Source organism: Tauraco erythrolophus, chromosome Z, assembly GCF_009769465.1.
Source record: "Tauraco erythrolophus isolate bTauEry1 chromosome Z, bTauEry1.pri, whole genome shotgun sequence".
NCBI classification, from domain to species: Eukaryota; Metazoa; Chordata; class Aves; order Musophagiformes; family Musophagidae; genus Tauraco; species Tauraco erythrolophus.
The window spans coordinates 45,629,120-45,649,463 of record NC_141496.1 but is presented as its reverse complement, the minus strand read 5'-3'; the positions used below and the strand labels follow the sequence as shown (position 1 = coordinate 45,649,463).

General features: G+C 40.4%; 1 protein-coding gene and 1 non-coding gene across 6 annotated transcripts in view; both read right to left on the bottom strand.

The window, feature by feature from the left end:
- Positions 1 to 911: 911 nt before the first annotated feature.
- LOC104373225 (atrial natriuretic peptide receptor 2) overlaps positions 912 to 20,344 on the bottom strand; it is a 62,989-nt gene continuing 43,556 nt past the window's right edge. For 3 of the 5 annotated variants that reach the window (XM_086628813.1, XM_086628809.1, XM_086628812.1), the window contains 12 exons: positions 19,932 to 20,053; positions 18,150 to 18,291; positions 14,538 to 14,586; positions 13,527 to 13,631; positions 11,101 to 11,220; positions 10,188 to 10,281; positions 9,298 to 9,385; positions 8,392 to 8,531; positions 7,108 to 7,260; positions 6,103 to 6,201; positions 3,683 to 3,774; positions 912 to 3,147 (listed from right to left, as the gene is read on the bottom strand). In XM_086628813.1, the coding sequence (XP_086484939.1) occupies positions 2,986 to 3,147; positions 3,683 to 3,774; positions 6,103 to 6,201; positions 7,108 to 7,260; positions 8,392 to 8,531; positions 9,298 to 9,385; positions 10,188 to 10,281; positions 11,101 to 11,220; positions 13,527 to 13,631; positions 14,538 to 14,586; positions 18,150 to 18,291; positions 19,932 to 20,053 (1,366 nt within the window). In that variant the 3' untranslated portion in view covers positions 912 to 2,985. The remainder of the gene's footprint in view (positions 3,148 to 3,682; positions 3,775 to 6,102; positions 6,202 to 7,107; positions 7,261 to 8,391; positions 8,532 to 9,297; positions 9,386 to 10,187; positions 10,282 to 11,100; positions 11,221 to 13,526; positions 13,632 to 14,537; positions 14,587 to 18,149; positions 18,292 to 19,931; positions 20,054 to 20,344) is intronic. The other 2 variants (XM_086628811.1, XM_086628810.1) reach the window with 2 other exon arrangements.
- On the bottom strand, positions 12,223 to 12,295 carry TRNAK-CUU (transfer RNA lysine (anticodon CUU)). Its single transcript has one exon. It is a non-coding gene; the product is annotated as a tRNA-Lys (tRNA).

Genomic DNA, 20,344 nt, shown 5'->3' with positions numbered 1-20,344 from the left:
CCTAATATCCAACCTGAACCTACCTCCCTCTATTTTAAAACCATTACCCCTTGTCCTATCATAACTGGCCCTCCTGAACAGCCTCTCCCCATCTTTCTTGTAGGCCCCCTTGAGGTACTGGAAGACCGCTATAAGGTCACCCCGGAGCCTCCTCTTCTCCAGGCTGAACAGCCCCAACTCTTTCAGCCTGTCCTCATAGGAAAGGTGCTCCAGCCCTCTTATCATCTTCGTGGCCCTCCTCTGGACCCTCTCCAACTGGTCCATGTCCTTCTTATGTTGGGGGCTCCAGAACTGGACGCAGTACTCCAAGTGAGGTCTCACGAGGGCAGAGTAGAGGGGGAGAATCACCTCCCTCGACCTGCTGGCCACGCTCCTCTTGATGCAGCCCAGGACGCGGTTGGCCTTCTGGGCCGCAAGAGCACATTGCCGGCTCATATTGAGCTTCTCGTCCACCAGTACTCCCAAGTCCTTCTCCTCAGGGCTGCTCTCGATCCAATCACCACCCAGTCTGTATTTATGCCTGGGATTGCCACGACCCAGATGTAGGACCTTGCATTTGGCCTGGTTAAACTTCATGAGGTTCTCACAGGCCCACCTCTCCAGCCTGTCAAGGTCCCTCTGGATGGCATCCCTCCCTTCCAGCGTGTCGACGGCACCACACAGCTTGGTGTCATCGGCGAACTTGCTGAGGGTGCACTCCATGCCACTGTCCACGTCACCCATCTTCAGCAGAATTTGAATACTACCTAAGGACATGTCAGTGGTGAAGGCTATAAATCCATCAAGCTTGCTGATGGTCACTCATCATTCATTTCTAGTTAGAAGGCTTTAAACTCAGAATCTTTTTAAAGCTTTTAATTCTAAAAACAACAGTAAAATAAAGCATAAACGTTAAAACAGAAGTACTGCTACAGATGAACATACAACAAAGCATGTACTTTCACATTCACTTTTGATAAAAGACCCTATGATATGCACTTTTATAACAAAAATGTAAAAAATGCTAACTCATTAACAGAATAATGTAAACTATATTGTACATCGCGCAGCCCTATAATAGAGCAGAGAGTTTCACAATACCTACGTAGCATCTGGATAAAGGAAAGGAAATGATTGTGTTAAAGGACATCTCTGGGCTCTGGATAACTGAAAGCTTTATTTTGCTTAAATTACAAATAAAGTAACTGTACTGTACCATGTACTAATAAGAAATTCAAAAATAGAGAAAGGAATATTTTAAGTTTAGAAAAAAAATTGTGAAGCCAATTAAAAATTTTATTTTTAAAAAATTTGGCTAGACTCCATTTTGGGATCTCATGTGACAAGATCAGCTATGTCTATGTCCCTTGCTGAGATTTTCGTCCCATTCAAATGGCAATATTCCCACCGATTTCTCAGACAGAATTTTGCTCAGAATGTCCTGTATTTTCCAGTGGATTTCAAATAAGTCTCCCATAATTTCAAAAGATTTATCTTTCTACCTCTAGTAGGCATCTCTGAAAAATCTAACATTACCACTGCGGTTATTTCCCACAGAAGCTGTGGTGTGACTCTCCTATCATTATCACACAGCATATATTCAGCATTAAGAGCATGATACATGGGAACATGGACAACTAGTCAGCTGCTTGTTTAAGCTACACAAATTTATACCAGAAAAATTTCATCTACATGGCTGCTTTTGTGCTTGTACCTAGGATCGGGGACAGACTGGAGGGTAAGGGAGCAGAATAAGAAGGGGTAAATGGTGCTATGTTGCTCATCATCCTTCCTTTTCACCTCCTCCCTGTTAGCTTTGGCCATTAACATTGTGGTGGAATTGCTGTGACTGTTGGTAACCTGCCTTCCTCTATTTCACTGTATCTAATCCTGTTAGACTGTTAATCATTTCAACTGGAATGGCTAAACTCTTCAAAACAGATTAGCCTCAAAAGGTAATTTATTGCCATAAATACAACCGTAAAAGGTATAAACAAGGTCCGCTGTACGTATGCTTTGCCTTTAAAAAAAGTCCACACCAGCAATGCTTACAGAACCATGCTCCTCAAGAGATTACTCCACGTGTAGGGATGGGTCTCTCTTTACAGGAAATGCTTGCTCAGAATGACCTTTTCTAAACTGTGTCCTAAATAACACAGTGACTCAGAGAGCTGCCTGATGTCACAGTCAGACAGCTAGCCAGCAATGGCAGGTTCACCACCACTTCAGTCAAAGCAACTTCGTATCACAAGCCACGTTAAGAGCAGTTTTTCAGAGAAATTCCAGAGCAGTCAAAGGCAAGGGCAGCTGTAATGGACGCTCTTCTCTTTAACAACAGCATGCAATGTCTTTCATTTCTCTCCCAAGATTTTCCGATCTCTTTACCACGATGGCAGGTATCACTAAGTGTTGACTCTATGGAAATATCCCAGACTTTCTTCTTAACTCTTCTTTCTATACTTCAGACAATGGAGATGAAACAGGAGCAGGAGCACAAATTCTCATTTTCATTTGTATCCTCTATGATTGCACTGTGTCATCGTCCTCTTTCCATGGGCCTTGCTTCTAACACAATACACATCACATCCACAGCACAAAACCGATCACACCCACAAGGTTTATCATACCACTAAATAGCAACACTACACTGTCTCCTTCTTTCCTGTGGGAGCTGCTTACAGGCTGGAATGTCCAGCCAGCTGGTTCTGAAGTGATGGAGGCTGCTGGCAGGGGATTGCCCAGCAAAACCAACCAAACAAGTAACACTGGGAGTTACCTTCTGCCCTAGTAGCTGGTGGACCAGTCTTACATATAATTCCTCAAGATGAGTTTTTGCTTTTTTGTATTTTTCCTGCCACTTCTGGGAGAGAGATACCTATTAGCAAAGTCTGAACTAATAAATCCACAAGACCAAAGGGTTGTACTGTCTCTTTTCTTACTTTCTAATTCAGCAGGATGACCTAAGAGACTGAAAGCAGGATAGATGCTGGAGTTAGTGAGTGGCTACTAAGCAGGACTTGAGATAGGATCACTGGGAAGGACACCTGGTATTAAACTAAATGAAGCTCTACTGGGGCCTTGAAGAGTCACAGAAGTGCTGGTGACTGCCTTCTGGGTGGCAGGGGCTTTCTTACCTTCAAGCCAGTATGTTACCATGTCTCCTTTCCCCTAGGGAAGAAAATGAGTCATGGGGTTATAATATTACCTGCCATTTGTGTAATAATCTTCTTATTACAACTCAAAGCAAGTCTCAAAAGGAGACTGATGTGCCAGGCAAAAATTTTACATTCAGGAAAACCGAGGCATAAAGCTTTTCATTAAAAGATAGTGGCAGCACTGTGGATTCAAACAATTCCTTGAAGTCCCATCCAAAACTGGGTCCAGAAGTATGTTAGGCCTCTTATAGAACTCTTATAATGATTTATGATGTCTCTAAATGATGTTTTTTGATTTCAAGCAGTTATGACAAAGTGACCTGCCACGCAGTATTTCCAAGTTTGGCTAAATCCTTCATCTCCTGAATTATCAGTGTTGTCCCAAGAACAACTGCACTGGTCCTGATTTAAAACTTGAGCCTGCTCTCTTCAGGGACAAGAAACAGTCTAACCCAAGGACTCTGAAACATAGAGGACTGCATAGGTTAAAATTCAGGGACTTTCACACTCTCCTCCTGAAAAGCTGAGTGTAAACGTTGCATACACACCTTGACTTGTAAATTCCCACGGCATACTAACACATACTCTCCAATCTGCTCCAACAGCTGGTATGCACTCAAGCTGCACTGTATCTTAAGAGCTGGAAAGAGAGACAATCATCATATTATCATAACAATTCAAACACCTAAGACAGAGCAATCCCTCTCTGTGTGCCGAAGACTTCAAGACTCATTAATGAATCCCCCCCTTGCTTTTTTTATGCCTTTGCTGTCATTCCTCTGTTGTTTGAAAAGTTCACACACAAGCTCCAGTATCCCAGACTCTTTGTGAGGGCATCTCAGGACAAATATGTGGCTGTCAACAAACACTGCTCTTCACATCCTGCTTCTAATATTATTTTGCTACTCTTCATAGCTGCCTGGCTGGAGTTACTGACAAGCATCCTTTTCATCTGTGAAGAAAACCATACATAGTTCTACCTCCTGGTCAATAAAGAGCCAGTGCTTTCTTTGCAGATACAGCTTTCAGCAAAGTCTAAACATTAAAGAAACTGCCATCCTTGCTCTGCCTCCAAACCTGTAAATAAAAACAGGGGGAAGAGACAGTATTATCGTAATTCCACTGTTTTTTTAACAATGTGATTTTTCCTTAGTTGAGAATTTATCTTCATGTAAACCCTGTCTGTCTTGCCTTTTGCAAATGATGGAGGAAAGACCAAGGAGGAGGACAGATAGAATAAATTTTGAATACTCTTACCTTTGCCAGAAAGCAAAATTTTGCCAAAATTTCGAAAATTGCCAAAAAAACCCCCTCTGGGTTCTTTTGCCTTTAACATTCTGCTACATAGAATATATCATTACGCCTCTTTGTTTGAAAAAGATCTCAGATCATAGTAGGACTGGCTAAGATTGTCTTACTGATTTTTCTTATATCAGAAAATTATAGTTTTGTAATATCCACTTTTTTTTTTCTTTAAAAGTTTTTTATGGAAAGTCTCGAAACACTGCCTATAGACCAGGTAATATATGATTTGACATATCCACATACACAGCTCTGAAATACTCTTTTCGGTAGCTACATGATATTTTAAGTGGTCATCCTGCTTGGGAACAAGACACTAGCACTCAAATTCCAGCTGACAGCAATTTTAATTTACACTGCTAGTAATTAATTAATTGATTTATTTTAAATTGATCATCTTAGGGGTAAAACACGTTAATGTAATTTGAGATCCTCTGATGTACATGGCCAGAGAAAGAGGGAGATAAAAGAAAAGCTTAAAAGACAAGAAGCTCTGTCTTTATACTTAAGTTTATAGTGTTGATGTGCCATATGAGAAATTGTGTGACATACAGAACAAAAGACGAAATATGAAGAATGATGGAAGCACATTTTTAAGGCATTAGTTTTAAAGCAATGCAGATGAGATGATACAAAAAGCCTGAAACGAGCAGGAGGAGAAGGAAAGGAGTTATCTGGGAGACTAACAGAAGGAAAACAAAGTTATATGTGTTCCACTCAGGCTGGGATTTGCTTTGGAAAAATACATAAAATGGTGAGAAGGAATGGATCCTGGTTAATTCTCAAACCCCTAGGCTAAACCTTCAAAGCCATCATGTAGGACCACTCCTCTGCCTTTCTGCTTTGTTTTCAGTGGATCATGATAAAGCATCACTTTTTATCACGAAATTAAGCTTGAAAACACCTTGGATTTTGTCTAATTCAAACCCATTTACAAAGCATTGCTTGTGTGAGCCCTAAAACTATTCAGCCTCATTTCATGAATGACAGAAACAAAAACAAGCCATCAAGGTTGTTTAACCTTGAATCACTCCCTCAGTCTTTTCTTTTTTTGCCTAGTTCTTGTAGATCACACTAAAATATTTCAGAAGTTTGAGGTTCAAATGCTCATACTGGCTAAAGATAAGCTTGCCAACTAAACATGGAGCTCAGTTATCTCCTGGGAAGAAGTGAAAGTGAGGATATCGCCATGATTTAATCTCTAGACATTTCAGTCTAATCTCTTTGCTGGAGGACACATCTTTTATATTGGTTAAAGGCAGACAGAGACCCCATGGTGCCCTACCATCTCTTGTATTCTCCATTGGAGAAATCAGCTAAAAAGAGGAGTCATGAAAATATTTTTACTATTAATTCAGCTGGGTGCCAGGAAGGAACACAGACAGTGAACATATCCACTTACCTCTCATTTCATCTGATTCTTACCCTCTTTTATTGTAGAGAATCCCTCTCTGAGACTTGGGGAATGAGGGGATCTCGTTACAAAGGTTGTAGAGAACATCACTGGCATAATTTGCCCATAGGCAGACGGGATCCAAAAATCAAAACCCTCCTTTCAGGATTTGCAGTCATTTAAACAGGACAGGACTCAAAACTCAGCATAACATTTTTTCAGAACTCATTAAGAGATGGTCAAAAGCACAAACTGCGGTTTGTTCCTTTTTACCTTCACTGGTAGATTCCATCCTGGAAGCTGTGTTCACAGTATCTCCAAATAAACAATATCGTGGCATTTTGGTCCCAACAACTCCAGCTACAACTGCCCCTTGTTCAAGAAAAGAAAACAAGATATTTGTGGTTTTAAATCACATAATCAGTCATACAGCCTCATGGCTGCTTCCTAAATTATGTCTCGTTGATTAACAAGATAACAACTGTCAATATTGTCTTACATGGGTTATATATCTGACTTACAGATGTCTTCCAGAACCATGGAAGGAACTGCACAAGGGCCTCAAAGGAGAACAGTGAGGGAAGTGATGACAGGATGGACATGGTGTGCATGAATTAAGGCACCTGCAGAATCAAGTTTCAACATGACGAGAATATTTTGAGGTGCAGTGAGATAGGAACGCTGCTAATAGGAGTTGTGCATGCAATGCTCACTAGTCACATGGAAAAGCAGGAACGGGAAGTAACTTGCTCCTGCTGAAGGCAGGAAATGAGCATTTTGATTCCTTTATGTCAGCCCCAGGGGATTTAAAATATAGAAGATATGATCTCTTGTTGAGACAATGTAAGCCACTTAATTTGCAGACCTTGGGCTGCACAGCACATGTCCAGTTCTGGCTGTCTATCAAGAAGGAGCTACAGTCACGCATCAGCTTAGATCAGGGAGCTGGGAGTCTGAAAGTGAAGGCTAGATCAAAGAGTCAAGAAGCCACTCACTGTTCTGAGAAAAGAACAGCTGAAAAGGACAAGTAACAGATACAGAATAGCAGTCCTCACTCACATCAGCAAAGGCACTGGGGCCATGTGGTGTTTCTAGTGTTGTATTCTGCATTGTGTTCCCAATATCCCTGGTAGGCAATAATTTATTCTGTTGGGATGACCTCTATGAGGTGTTCCATCCACGTCAAGAAATTAACTTCATTTTTAATGGAGAGCAAATGCTACTACAGAAACATTTGTTAAACCAGAGGAGGATTCTTTTGCAGCCCTTTCGATGTACCTGAATGGATTCCTGCTCTTATCTTTAGGAGGGTGTTGGGCTTGTGTGGGATCTTAAAAGTCTTGCAGACATCCAGAAGATCTAAAGCCATGCTTGCGATCTCACCGGCATGAAGGATCCCATTCTCTTTGGGTACTCCTGACACCACCATATCTGAACACAACAATGCAACTGTGTTAATCTTTGGCATTACACACAGTTTTACCAAAGGATGCTGCCAAAATTACAAAAAAAAAACCAAAGCCCTATTCCTTCATACCCTGCAGCGCAGTTGTGCTTGCTGAACAGAGGAAGCCAGAAACAAATGAAGGATGGGGCAACAGCTCATGTGTGTAATTACCTTAGCTCTGAAAAATGTTGGATTTCCTTCTTAATTCTCCATAAGATTTATTCCCTCCTACGCTTTCTTCCTCCCTCCCTCCATTGAGAATGCTTGAAGTGGGATAGGTAGTGGGAAAGTGGCTGTTCAATACCTTTTGTCTTTGGGCAGATATTACAAAGAGAGACAATGATTCCCACTAGGCATTGTCCTATGCTTCCTGCACTGACGCTTAGTGTGTAGGAGAAGAGACAGGTCTTTTCAGGATCCTTCAGGTGCATTCGTTCAGGAATTTTAGGCTCCAGAATGTGCTCAACCATGCCACCGAAAAAGAAGAGTGGCTTTTTACTGTACATCTCTTAAAGCATTTCCTGTCTGTCTTATCCAAAAATCCTGCTAGATTCTGCTAGGTTTTTGATGTAACTCAGTTTTAATGGTAGTAAATCCCCAGCAGATTTCCATGGTAGCAAATAGAAAGTAATTTTCCTAATAATCCAAAAAGAAGAGGCAGCCAAGCCCCTACAGAGTATTAGGAGAGAGAAGGTTGTCATGGTATTTGTAAAAAAGACAGAGACAATAAAATTTATAGAATGGCGTCTATGCTCCATTTTTCAGTTGTGTTCCTGTGAAACGGAAGTTGCCAACTGGGATTAATCTGTTGCCAAGGTTTAAATTCAGACCTTACAGGCCACAGGAACAAAATAAACAGCAATGGAAGTTTATTCAACTCATTTGTCCCATGCACAACAGTCATCAATTGTAGAAATGATGAAAGATATGCAAGAAAATGTTCCTAAAGTTTGCTAGTGCTCTGCTAGGACTTCTGCCCTAATTGTTTTGTGTGCTCTTCCCAGTGGTAAAAAGCTTTCCAAATCTCCTTCATCTGTTCTTCCTCATCATCAGATCAGTCTCTACTTTGGTGAAATACCCATGCCCCATCATTGTCCACAGCTCAAGGAACTTACAGGCATCTCCTATTGTCTCCACCTTATAGACATCATAGTTATCTATGATTTCATCAAAAGTGGTATAAAGCTTGTTCAAGAGATCTACCACTTGGTAAGGAGTGCTGCTGCTGGACAGCTGAGTGAAGCCAACAATGTCACTGTTAAAACACAACAAAAAGAACATCTCATCCACCATCTCAACCATTGCAGATACTGGTAATCCTAAACGCACAGTAACAATTTCTCAGTGGAATTACCTCAATCTTCTCTTTTTCAGCATTTCTTTCACTAAGGATCTCACAGAACAGTTTTGTCAACCATTTACTTAAAATGAAAACAGACTACCTTCCATTTAAAAGGACTGACTGACCTAAGTCTTTTTGCTTACCAATGCAGTAAACCATTTTTTACAGCTAGACTTTAATCTGCGACAGACTAAGTAGCCTTTAGTTTTGGGTTATGTACAAATGAAAAAAGAGAACTTAATACCTCTCCATTTTTGAAAAGCTGAAGACATGCAATTTATATGTTACTCCATGCACACATAACAAATCAAAGACTGTAAATCCATGTGGACTCTAAGGATAGACAAGTTTCCTTTACACAACTAAATGCTGGAACCTTTACTTAGGCCTATCCTACAAAGCATACATGGGTATGTGCATGACACACATAAAGTGAGTGCTGCTGTGTATTAGAGCTCCACAGTAATCTCATTTTTTATTTGAGTAATTATAACAAAAAATACAGAGGTGTGAGAACTTTGAAAGACACTCATTTGCAGAGTCAAATGTTGCCACTTGGTGTGATAAATGACAGTTTAGGTAGAAATTCTGTCCACGGTTAGGAGGTTCTCCTCCACTGGAAGCCTAGAAGTTTCTTCAGTAGGAGTCAGTTCTAGACCTATCTTTCATTTTTGTTTACCTGAAAAAGATGGTGGCACTTAAGTAACTTTGAGCTTGTGCATGTTTTCCCTGTCTGAGATCATCTGCTACTTGCTTTGGCAACATACCTGTTGTAGAAAGCAGAGTTGTTACTCTTTGCCATGGATAAAAGCACACCATAAACACAACATGTTTGTTTAAAGGTATAAAAGCAATGTTCGTAAATGTGAAATATTCTGAAAACAAAAGCACTCTTTAGAATCAAAATCTGCAATGTGAGAATTCACAGTAAATCTCACTGATAACAAGTCCAGATTTTTCAGATGACCTGTAACTTTTAGTTTAAACAAACCAATATCTATACATTTCAAGTTAGAGTAAGGTTAGATTCTAATAGTGTGACTTTGGATATTACTAACTGCTTCTTTGCCAACTCTTTACTAGTATTTTCTTCCTGTGTTAGGTTCGTTTACTATCTCTGCTCAGATTTTTTTGATCTTCTTTATTTCTCCTGTCTTTCACTTTCACAGCCTTTTGCTTTTCTCTCCTATGTGTAATACCTGTTCCTTTATCCCTCTTCTCTTGCAGCATTCCAGAAGATACGCTGCCATCAAAAGAAACATCAGTCCAAAAGCAATTCACTAATATTTATAACTATACAGAAGGACTGTCAAACAAGATCAAAGTGAGAGTACCGTGGATTCTGGAGTCATAGCTCTCAGATGAGTGCACTGATTTTTAGGGGTAAAATTAAAAAGTAGCTAAATACCTTTCTGGCTTTGCAAGGAAAAAGCATATTAATTCATTGCCAAATAAATGTCATCTATTAAATAATCACCTATCAAAGGGGGTTTGTCTGTAATTAGTTAAAATAAAATTATTACTGAGAAGAATATCCATTATTTTTGCTATACGACTTACTACACTTACTATACAACAGACGATCGGTCTTCTGTTTTTCATGCATTAAATCCTGGGTTCTCTCAGAAACCAGTATCTCCAGATGTTTGCTGTATTTCTCCATCTAAATAACATAGAGAATTGCATAAAATGATCCTTTTACAGAAACAGATTCATTATTGGATAGGATTTAATAATTTGAACGATTCTGCTTTGAAAACATTCAGATAAGCAAAGGCTCAGGTCTGAGAGCGCTAATTTTTTCTTACAAAATCTAAAGATCAGATTTCTCCCTAGGTAAATTTCTAATTATAGAATTGAAATTGTTGCTTACACTTAAGAGGGCAGAAGCCAATTTCAGACTTTTCAAAGACATGGATTAAAATATGTTACCAAACCCGAAGGTATCAAAGTCTCAATCTTTTATCAAAAGATTTGTTTCACAAAATATCCTGCTATGCTATGCTATGCTTTTGGCATCCTTGCTGTCCGTGAGGCAACACGCTGTGGAGGAAGAAATCTCTTTTCTCTGCTGATGGGCTTAAGATATTCTGCTCAAAATGCATCTGTACACGTTATTTGTGGCATGCAGGGATTCTACACCTCCAATACTGTAAGACCACCACTGAGGCACCGCCAAAAAAAAAAAAAAATTTCCTGTGAGGACTTAAAAATAAAACAACATTTGACTGAAGAAACTAAAGTTTTCAGCCCCAAAGAAGCTGAGAAAGTTAAGGAAAAAATGACAGAAATGGAATGAGAAAGAAAGCTGAGTGTTCAGCAGAACTGCAGCTACAATCAGCCTACCAGTAGGTGAATGAATGACTATGGCTTTTCTCATCAAACGGGGGGTATGAGATCAAAAACCAAACCTGAAGGATACAGGTGAAAGTTATTACAACTGAGCAGATTGACTTGGATTGGATTAAAAAAGTAAATTTACCAGAGTCATCATCATGTCAACAGGGCTAACTTTATTTGGATTCATTTTGTACAACATTTTCTTGACTTGTTCAAATGTAGGCCTTTGGGCTGGATTATTTTTTCTGCATCTTCTGATTAACTGCAGCGGAGAAAGAAAGTGAGAAAAGCAAACAAGCTTTTGTCATTCCAAGCACAGGCAGTGTTTCTAATTAATACTACTGTTTTCTAGGTGCAAACTGTGCATGTGAAGCCCTGTCTGCAGCTGGTGAAAAGTGGCAGAGCTATACTGAGGTCTCCAGCATTCTCAGATTTATGCTGAATGAAGAATGTTAGTTCATGAAAATGCTACAGTGGGAAACGATAATTAGATGCTCATGTTTCTTCTGCAAAACACTGCTTAAGCTCTTCTCTTGTGCTTTAGCACAGTGTTATGCTGTTGGAGTCACATACTGTTTTCAGAGGACGTGCCTGTATGCAAAATTCACAAAAGATTAAAAACCCAACAAGTTCTTAAGAGTGTTAACTCCTGAATAAAATCTAGTGCTGCTTACGAGAGGTTTGTAACATTTAGGTTACTACAAATCACCAAAGGTGAACTATGTAGCTCTTAAGCTGAAACGAGAATGCCACAATCTTATTCTGATTTAATTGAACTGAGAGGGGATGTACTTTGTTTTATTAGGCAGTTTGACTGAACAAATAGACCTTTGGCATGAGAATAAAACCATACTCCTACTTTGCCTGAGACACATACTTCACTATTTCAGTGTCCTTTGCCAGTAAGCTAGACAAGTATTACTAATATAAAATACGTATGGAACTCAACACTTTATAATAAAATGAAAATGCACGAAAATCAATGATTGAATATTAAAACCATCATTTATTACACTGACAATTTGAGGGGACAAGTGAAACTTTCAATTTGTCAGAACGACTACTTTTTTATTAAAGATATTAAAGCATTTCATTGTGCCTTGTTTTAGATGTACTTCTTGACTTCTGAGTTGTTTACACTCACCAAAGGTAATATCGCCATAAAACTTCCGTGACACGTCTTAAATTCACTTCAGTAAATAATTTTTGTATGTGTGTGAATTTTAGTTGCTGGATCAGCCTAAAACCACGACAGTCCTTTTGGCGCCCAACGTGGGGCTCGAACCCACGACCCTGAGATTAAGAGTCTCATGCTCTACCGACTGAGCTAGCCGGGCGGGGGGGGGGGGGGGGGGGGGGGGGGGGGGGGAAGGGTCTCTCCTTCTCCAATAAAGTAGAGAGGAGAGGAAAAAAAAAAAAAAAAAAAAGGACTGAGGGTTGAGGCAAGAACAGAGGGAGCACCCACCAACCATGGTCCTGGGCAAAACAGGCAGCGCTTTTCTCAAAGCAAAACAGTTTATTAATGATTACTTAGAAGGACAAAGGGAAATAAAAACCGATTACTTGAGAGGACAGAAAGAAACAAAACCAGATCTTAAAACCGACACCTTCCCCCCCCCCACCTTCCTTTTCCTCCCGGCTCTACCTCCTCCCCCCAGCAGCACAGGGGGCAGGGACTGGGGGAGTGCAGGTCAGTTCATTCCCTGCTGTTACTGCTGCTTCTTTCTTAAAGGAGAAGGAGTCCTTACACCCTTTTCCCCTGCTCCAATGGATCCCCTACCCACGAGGAAAAATCCACAAATTTCTCCAACGTGAGTCCAGCCCACTGGAAACAATCCTTCCCCACAGATTGCTCCGGTGTGGGCTATACCACAGTCTCGGGTACTTAGGGAGCTGTAGCCACTCGCTCCGGCGTGGGTCGTCACGCAGACTCCAGATGCCTTTCTGCCTTGCCGTGCCCCCAACACGACCATCCTCGGGCTCAGGCATCTTCTCCCCACGGGCTGCGAGTGGGTCGCTGCTCCACCGAGGCCGTCCTGGTTGCAGGGGGGCAGCCTGCTATCTCACCATCAGCCGCAGGGGAAACTCGGCTCCGGCACACCTCCTCCCGCTCCATCCTCACTGACCTGCTGTCGATGCGGCTGTTTCTCTCAGATCTCAGTCCTCTCCAGGTGAACTCAGCCCAGTGGGCACCCCGGGAGTGGGGTGCCCCCGAGTTCCCCAGCTGGCTCCGCCGCCGCCATTCTCCGTGGGCGGCGCCGGCCCGACGCAGGCAGCCGCCCGGCTGGGAGCCAGGGAGCGGGGGCAGTGCCCTCCTCCCTTCTCTGGTCGATCCTGGGCGAAGCACCTTTTCCGGTTCCCTTGTCCTGACTTAAATAGGGCAATTCGCAGAGGCGCCCTATTGGCTCAACCCCGACGGGGATGGCAGTCTGATCCGGTGGCCAGAACTAAGCCTAACCCGGATCCAAAACCGGGGAGGTCGCAGGGAGCAAAATCCCTCTCCTGCCACCAGAACCACCCCCCCTCCACATCAAACCATGACAGTATGCAATATTGTATCTTACTCACCTCTATGTAATCTGTGGGACATGGGCAAGAATTCTCAGGCTTTCCTGAAATTAATTCTGCCAAAGGTGGACACCAAGAATATTCAGCTGAATGCACATCGTCTTTCTAGAGAAAAAAGGATTAAACAATGTTGAAACAACTAGTGTGTTTTTTGAAAACATATTACTATGATCATAATTACTTTTATGACACCTTCCCTATCACTTCTAGATCTGCTTTTATACATGAGTGTAGGAGAAAATAAAGGATATAACCCAGTCTAAACTGGGTGGCCTTGTCTAAAACCTTTTTCGTGGCTGAAAGACTTAATTCAGTGTTTATATGAGGTAAACAATTTTTGAAACAAATAACTGGGAAGATACTGGGAAACTTTTGAGAAACCACAAGGCCTACATTTGACTATTATCACAAACTGTCAGAAATGCAAAAATGGCAGTTTCAGATCTTTATTGTTAGAATTCTTGTTAAGCAAATTATTTCAGACAGAACATGGTTACATGTCCAGAACATCTGGTTTCAATTTCAAGGTGCATTTTTTGTGTTCGCCATTTAACACTGGTCACAAGACACGTGCAAAGAAGATATTTTTCTTATGGAGAACAGCTCATTTATTCTTCTAGCATATTCTTACCACTGTAAGACTCCACTGAAGGGGCCTGTGCATGGCAGGAAAGGGACAGAAGAACAGGAGAAAAAGGAAGATGTTATGGCATACCTTCCCCTGCTACCCCCCTGCCATCAAACCTCACAGAGCTAACCAAAAGGCAATTCTGGTGCTACGTTATTTTTGTCATACGCTTTTCTTCCAAGTCCTGAAGCGAAGACAGGTAGATGCATGAGAAAGCCCTGACTGCATCTTCCATTGGAACTGAACTTGCACCCACTAAATCAAGAGGAAAATGCATGCTCAAAAAATAAATCAAAGGTGCAGTTACTCAGAGTTCGGTTTTTATCTTCAGCAGAACTAGAATCAAAGTTGTCATGCAAACTTCAAAGTTCATCTTTACTTACTGGCATAGGGTCACTTCTTGTGGCAATTTCTAGTAAAATGATGGCATAACTGCAGAACAAAAGCAAACCAAAATCTTAATGAAATAACAGTTAATGGAGTCAGTGATTTCTTCCTTCTGTTATTTCTTATTCTGCCCCATTTTATGACTGAAAGCCCAGTATCCCAAAAGGGGGGATGGCAACAGTGCTGCTATCTGTTACTACTCTATTTTCAGAAATCTGTCACTGATAATTTCGTAGCAGTCTCCTCTCACAGATATCAGTCTCAGAGATGAAGGATTTTAGTTTGATGGACAGCAAGGCAATTTTCTCTGGAAGAATTAATGGAATCCAGAAGGGATATGTACAGGGACTTACATGATACCTACCCATTAAACATACAGGACAGGTTTGTGCTGTAAGGAAGGGCAGGAGCAGGTTCATCAGGATCATCAGCTGGAGGAGTGACTTCTTTTCAGCATAGATCACTGTTCTGGAAAATCTCCATAATGTCAAGGATGAGACAGTGTGTCCAGAGTAGAACTTTTACAGTAAGAATTCTTGCTTGCTCTTTCTGAATTATATTTTCATCATCGTCATCTTCCTCAGATAAACCAGGGTCAACTGCATTCATCGAGGGTGAAGAATGGAAAAAATGAGGTAACAACTGGCTGTTCAGTCTCCTTATTGAACTCACTAGAGATCTTCTACAACAGTGATCTCTAAGAAGCCAGCACCTCCTCCAGCCAGCAATCCTGATAAAGATGCTCTTGCCTCTTTATGTATTGAAACAGTGTAATAATTAACTCCTCTCACGCATCTCTGCTTGATAACATATATTTTTATGGGGAATATTGGTTTGCAATCTGTTGTATTGCTAATGGTTGCTCTGTTCTGTAAGGCATTCTAGCTGTATAATGAGGTATGTCCATCTGTCTTTCAGTCCACTCATAGGCCACCACTGGGAAATAAAATAATGCATATAAACCACGCAGAATAATGTAGAAATTAATCTGAGAAGATTTTTGTGTTAATTTTGGGGTGATATGGTAGTAGAAAGGAATACCAACTCTGGGGAGATAGTAAAGCTGAAACAGATTTTCAAGGAGAGTAATTAGAGGATGGTAACTCTGATGAAGCAGTATTGATTTTATTCAGCTTCAGCAGCACTGCTCAAAAAAGTCCTAATGTAGTGGACAGTGAAATTCACATAATGATTACAAACCAAGAGAAGCCAATCTAGGAGAAACTGTGACTGGAAACAGCTTCTTCAGCTCAAACAGGAGCTGCCTTCATGTTCCTGTTCTCATTTCCATTTTAGCTTTCCCATCTGACCAACACATTTCCTGGAGAACTTTAAAAGCAAGTGATTCATCTGTAAGAGCACACAAAATTACAAGTCCCACTCCTGCAGTTTCTACTTATTTTTCATTTGGGCCACACCTTCAGGAATATTAATGGAATTTTTGCACAGATAAAAATTGAGGATATCAAGACTGGGACACTGCTCCCTGGCCAGTGAGTCCACATACCTGTATCAAGAAGGCGTACCACCTGCTCATGTCATCAAACACAAACCGTGTTAAAATGCAGGTTCTTAAGAATAGCTCAGTTAAAAAGACAACCCTTTTAAGGCTACAGGGTACATCTCTATCTTTCTTCTCTGATTGGACATTGCTCTTATCCCTCTTCTGATTTAATCTCTCACTGTTTTGTTTTGTTTTGGTTTGTTTTTTTTTAATAAGAATGGATGAACTGCAGTACAACAAAAGAAGACCTGGATTTTGAAGACACGGGGACTGACAGTAAGATAGATTCAGCAAGCATTCACTGAATCTGTCAAAAGTTCATTATAGTCATCTATGATACAAGCAAATCAGCTCTTAGCACTATTTTGAGGGGAGTCCTTGGAAAGAAATGGCTTCAGGAGGCCAGGTTGCCTGTAAAGTCAAGTAACGATATCTCACTGGAACAGGGGCAACGTGTGAACCAGATAAGCACCAAGGAAACATTTTCTGGAATGCATTTTGGCTGTGGGGCAATGATAAACTGCAATGCATAAGACAATCCTAAAATTACTGCTTAGTTGGAGCGCAGTACATTCTAAGACCAGTCCATGTCGAGAAAGACCCACACAAGACAACTGACAATAGCCAGAAATGTCAACACAATGACAAACTGCCTTTAGCTGAGCTATTTTGAATCAAATTCTAAGGGCTTGTTTAAGCCTATAGATATTAATACTACTGAGACCTCAAATTCTTGATTACATAACCTGATAGAATTTATTAAAATTAATAATGTTCTACCACATTGCATATGCATACATTTCTTTACAAGGGAATAATGCACATTATTGCAGTAAATCTTATATATAAAATCAGCCTTCATGTATAATTTTTAATGAATCCTAATTGAAAAAAGGGGAACACTTAAGCAACATTCTCTGTTTCTGCAATTAATTTTCAATAAAAATGTCATAACAGTCACTTAAGGCAGTAAGCATTTGTTGTGGCCTACCACAGGCCAGAGAAAAACTCAGAGCTTTTGATAAAAGGCAATAATAGCTACTCTTTGGTAAATGTTGTTAATAAACAGTGCTAATAACCGTGCCTTCTTCTGCTCAACTATGTCGCACCAGCAGCATTTCAATCTCTAATTGAATTCCAGTTCTTTACATTTGGCAAGTTACCAAAGTCACCAGGAAACAGAAGACTTCTACTGGACTGGGAATGCAGCAAGAAAAAGTAAGAGAAAAGGGCCACAAAACATCTTGTAGTACCATTCTGCATTCTCCTCTTTCAAATGCTTTCAGCAAACTACTGGAAATGGTCAGATAGAGGAATTATCATTGATACAAAATAGAATACACCAAGAACACAGTGATTTTCTTAATTAATACAGAAAGTTTTTTTAAATATGCAATTTTTACAAAACCTAGTTCCACAGTTTTTTCAATGGATTATTACTCTCTGAAAATTCAGTTGTAGTCCTACTTATCTGAAAAGTGTCTTGATCAAAGCCATCCATCACTGGGAAGGCTAAACCTGATAGTCAAATAAGGCATTGGAAAGTGATCTCCTATAAGGGCTTTTGGAAAGGGAAGGGATGGAGTATTCAATAATGCATCCATTTCCTTTTCCTACTTCTAATTTTTCTCTACAATCCAAATATTGTCACTGCATGTATGCATGCAGCAGAATAATGTATTGACACTAATTATAAAATTATGGGATGCATATGTGCATTATGACATCCCAGGAAATTGATGCTATTAACTTTTAAGGTATTGCTATTATCGAAATAATCTACTTTTTCTTAAGAAACAGCAACAGAAAAGGATTACTAGGTAATGGCAGATCTTTATATTTTTTTTATCTGCCAGTCCACAGTAACTCCTTATAAATCATTAGACAAACTCTGCATTTATAGAATGCCAGTGAATTCAGTATTTGGTCATCTACTTTGAAAGAGAAGATCCCGTGATATCTATGCTGTTCTGTATTCCAGGATCGATCCTTTTTAAAATACAATAAACAGCTACCTGGTGTGACCACAGAATTACGCTGAGCCTAATTGTGATCAAAGAATACTCGAGATTATTAAGTGCAAGAAACAGGAAAAGTTAACTACCTGTAGACGTCTGTCATAGAATTGGGTTCAAAGTTTGAAAGGGAATGGATTTCAGGAGCTGTGTAAATCTGTATCAAATGCTGCTGATATGAGCTTGGTCCCTCAGGAGAATCTTCTTTTCTGTATGACTGCAAACCATAATCTAACACGGAAGAAAACAGGAAGCAAACTATTCAGTGGGTACTTCTTTGGAAGACGCGCAGTGGTAGACAGTAACACAACTTATCTAAATGAATTAATTTTCCCTATTTGAAATACATATCTTAGTCTAAAAATAGCATGTGTTCGGTAGTCTTGTCCCTCTAAACCCATCGCAAATATAGAATCTGGAAACCAAATATTTGGATAAGACTGCATGGCAGCAGGGATGTTGAACTACATGGCCCCTTCCAATCAGATTTCTTTTATGATTTTATAAAATTATATTAGGAGAATAGGCTCACTTCAGTGCAAGAGCTAGCATGCAAATGCAGGTTTCTGTTCTACTCATCCCCTGATCCTTATCTGGGGAGGCAAGTTGCTACAGTAACTACAAGTTGGACAGACTAGAGCTACTGAAAATCAGGTGGTGGACTTCACCAGCACATCACTAGCTTCAGAACAAAGGCATCATAAATGTGAAACATCTTTGCAGCTACACTTTTAGCCTAACATAGAAGAGATTCCCAGCATGTGACTTAGCATTGGAGAGGAGAAAACAGTAACCAACTTCAGTTTTCTTTCTGATATACACAGCATTCTGCTGAGTGTATGGGAAGGGAGGATGCAGATGTCTGGTTTTGTCTGGAGTGACTTCTAATTAAGATAGTCCTATAGCTTTGTTCTTTATGTTGGAGGTCATTGGAGTTTTTCAAATAGTTCCCACATTGGTTATTTGTGAGGTTTGTTTAACATTATCACATCCAGATAAACCACGAATATTTGAAGCCTCTAGAGTTCTACCAGTTAACTTCGGAACAATTTCACAAAGATCCCATTTAATTCAGAGGAGACGTGCTGATGTGATGCAACTGGTTTAATCCAAGTATCTCAATTTTTTACGCTTTTCTCCAGAACAGGCTCTAAGCAAAGTAGGTCGTTCTGAAGGCAGTAGGATACCAAAGGAGTTGGAGCAGTCATAGCCTTGTGTAGGAGCCTGAGTCATAGGATGAACCACTGAAAGACAAATCTGTTGCTGCTGGTTTTTAGATGGCTGTGGGTTATGCAGTGTGATAACTACTTTGGGGAGGAAGTAGAACACCAGATGATCATTGTTTTCATTCCCTTTGGCAGGTGCAAACTCAACTAGACTCTTCAGTGGCTTTCCTGCCCCTGCAGGCTGTCTTCCTGTACCAGGAGCAGACCAGTCCTGTAGCTCTGTCTCTGGGAGAATACAATTCAGTTTTGTGCACAGGACTGAAAAGCAGAGTTGAGTCTGCTTTTCTCCATGAAACTACCTTGTGTTTACCAATCAGTCAGCATTATTCCATGTCTTTACAGCACTGTCCATGGCTGAGGTTTTCTCTCTGTATCAAAACTGAGAACGAGAAAGTTTCTGCTCAGACTGATGTTGATAGGCACCATCATTTGTGCGATATGATGTGTGCATCAGGGAAACATGTTAAATGATTTGACATGATAATGTAACATGAAATTTCCTTCAGCATGGGGCACTTCTAGTGAAGGCTGGTATAGTCAGCATGAAATGTGGAGGTGCTTGGGAGGAGTGCTAAGTGTGAAATCTATACGCATTAGTAGGTTAGCTGGACAGTTTTGAAATTTTGTTTCTTATCTTCTCTTTACCTGCAATTTTACAAACCCATCGGTCATCTATCACACAGTTACTAGACTTCAACCGTCCATGATACATTTTGTGGTGGTGAAGATAGGCCATTCCTTGTGCAATATCAGTAGCAAAAGAAAACCTGAAAGATAAAACTCAATGAGCTCGTTTTTCCACTAAGCCTTCACTCAAGAGGGGCTCCAAAGCCTACTAAAGTTGACAGAAAACCTCCCTATGACTGCAATAGCTTTCAATTTGTGTCCCCGTGTTCATTTTCCAAAACACTTAAGGTGGGTTGCTGAAAGCCTTTAACTCCCACTCAGTTATCTGAGTCCATAGGCCTTTAGTTTCTTTTAGAATTTTCCAGTACCTTTGTATCCTTGAGAGTCCTTTCAAATGTTTACAAGAGAAATAATTTTTTATTAACTTCCTT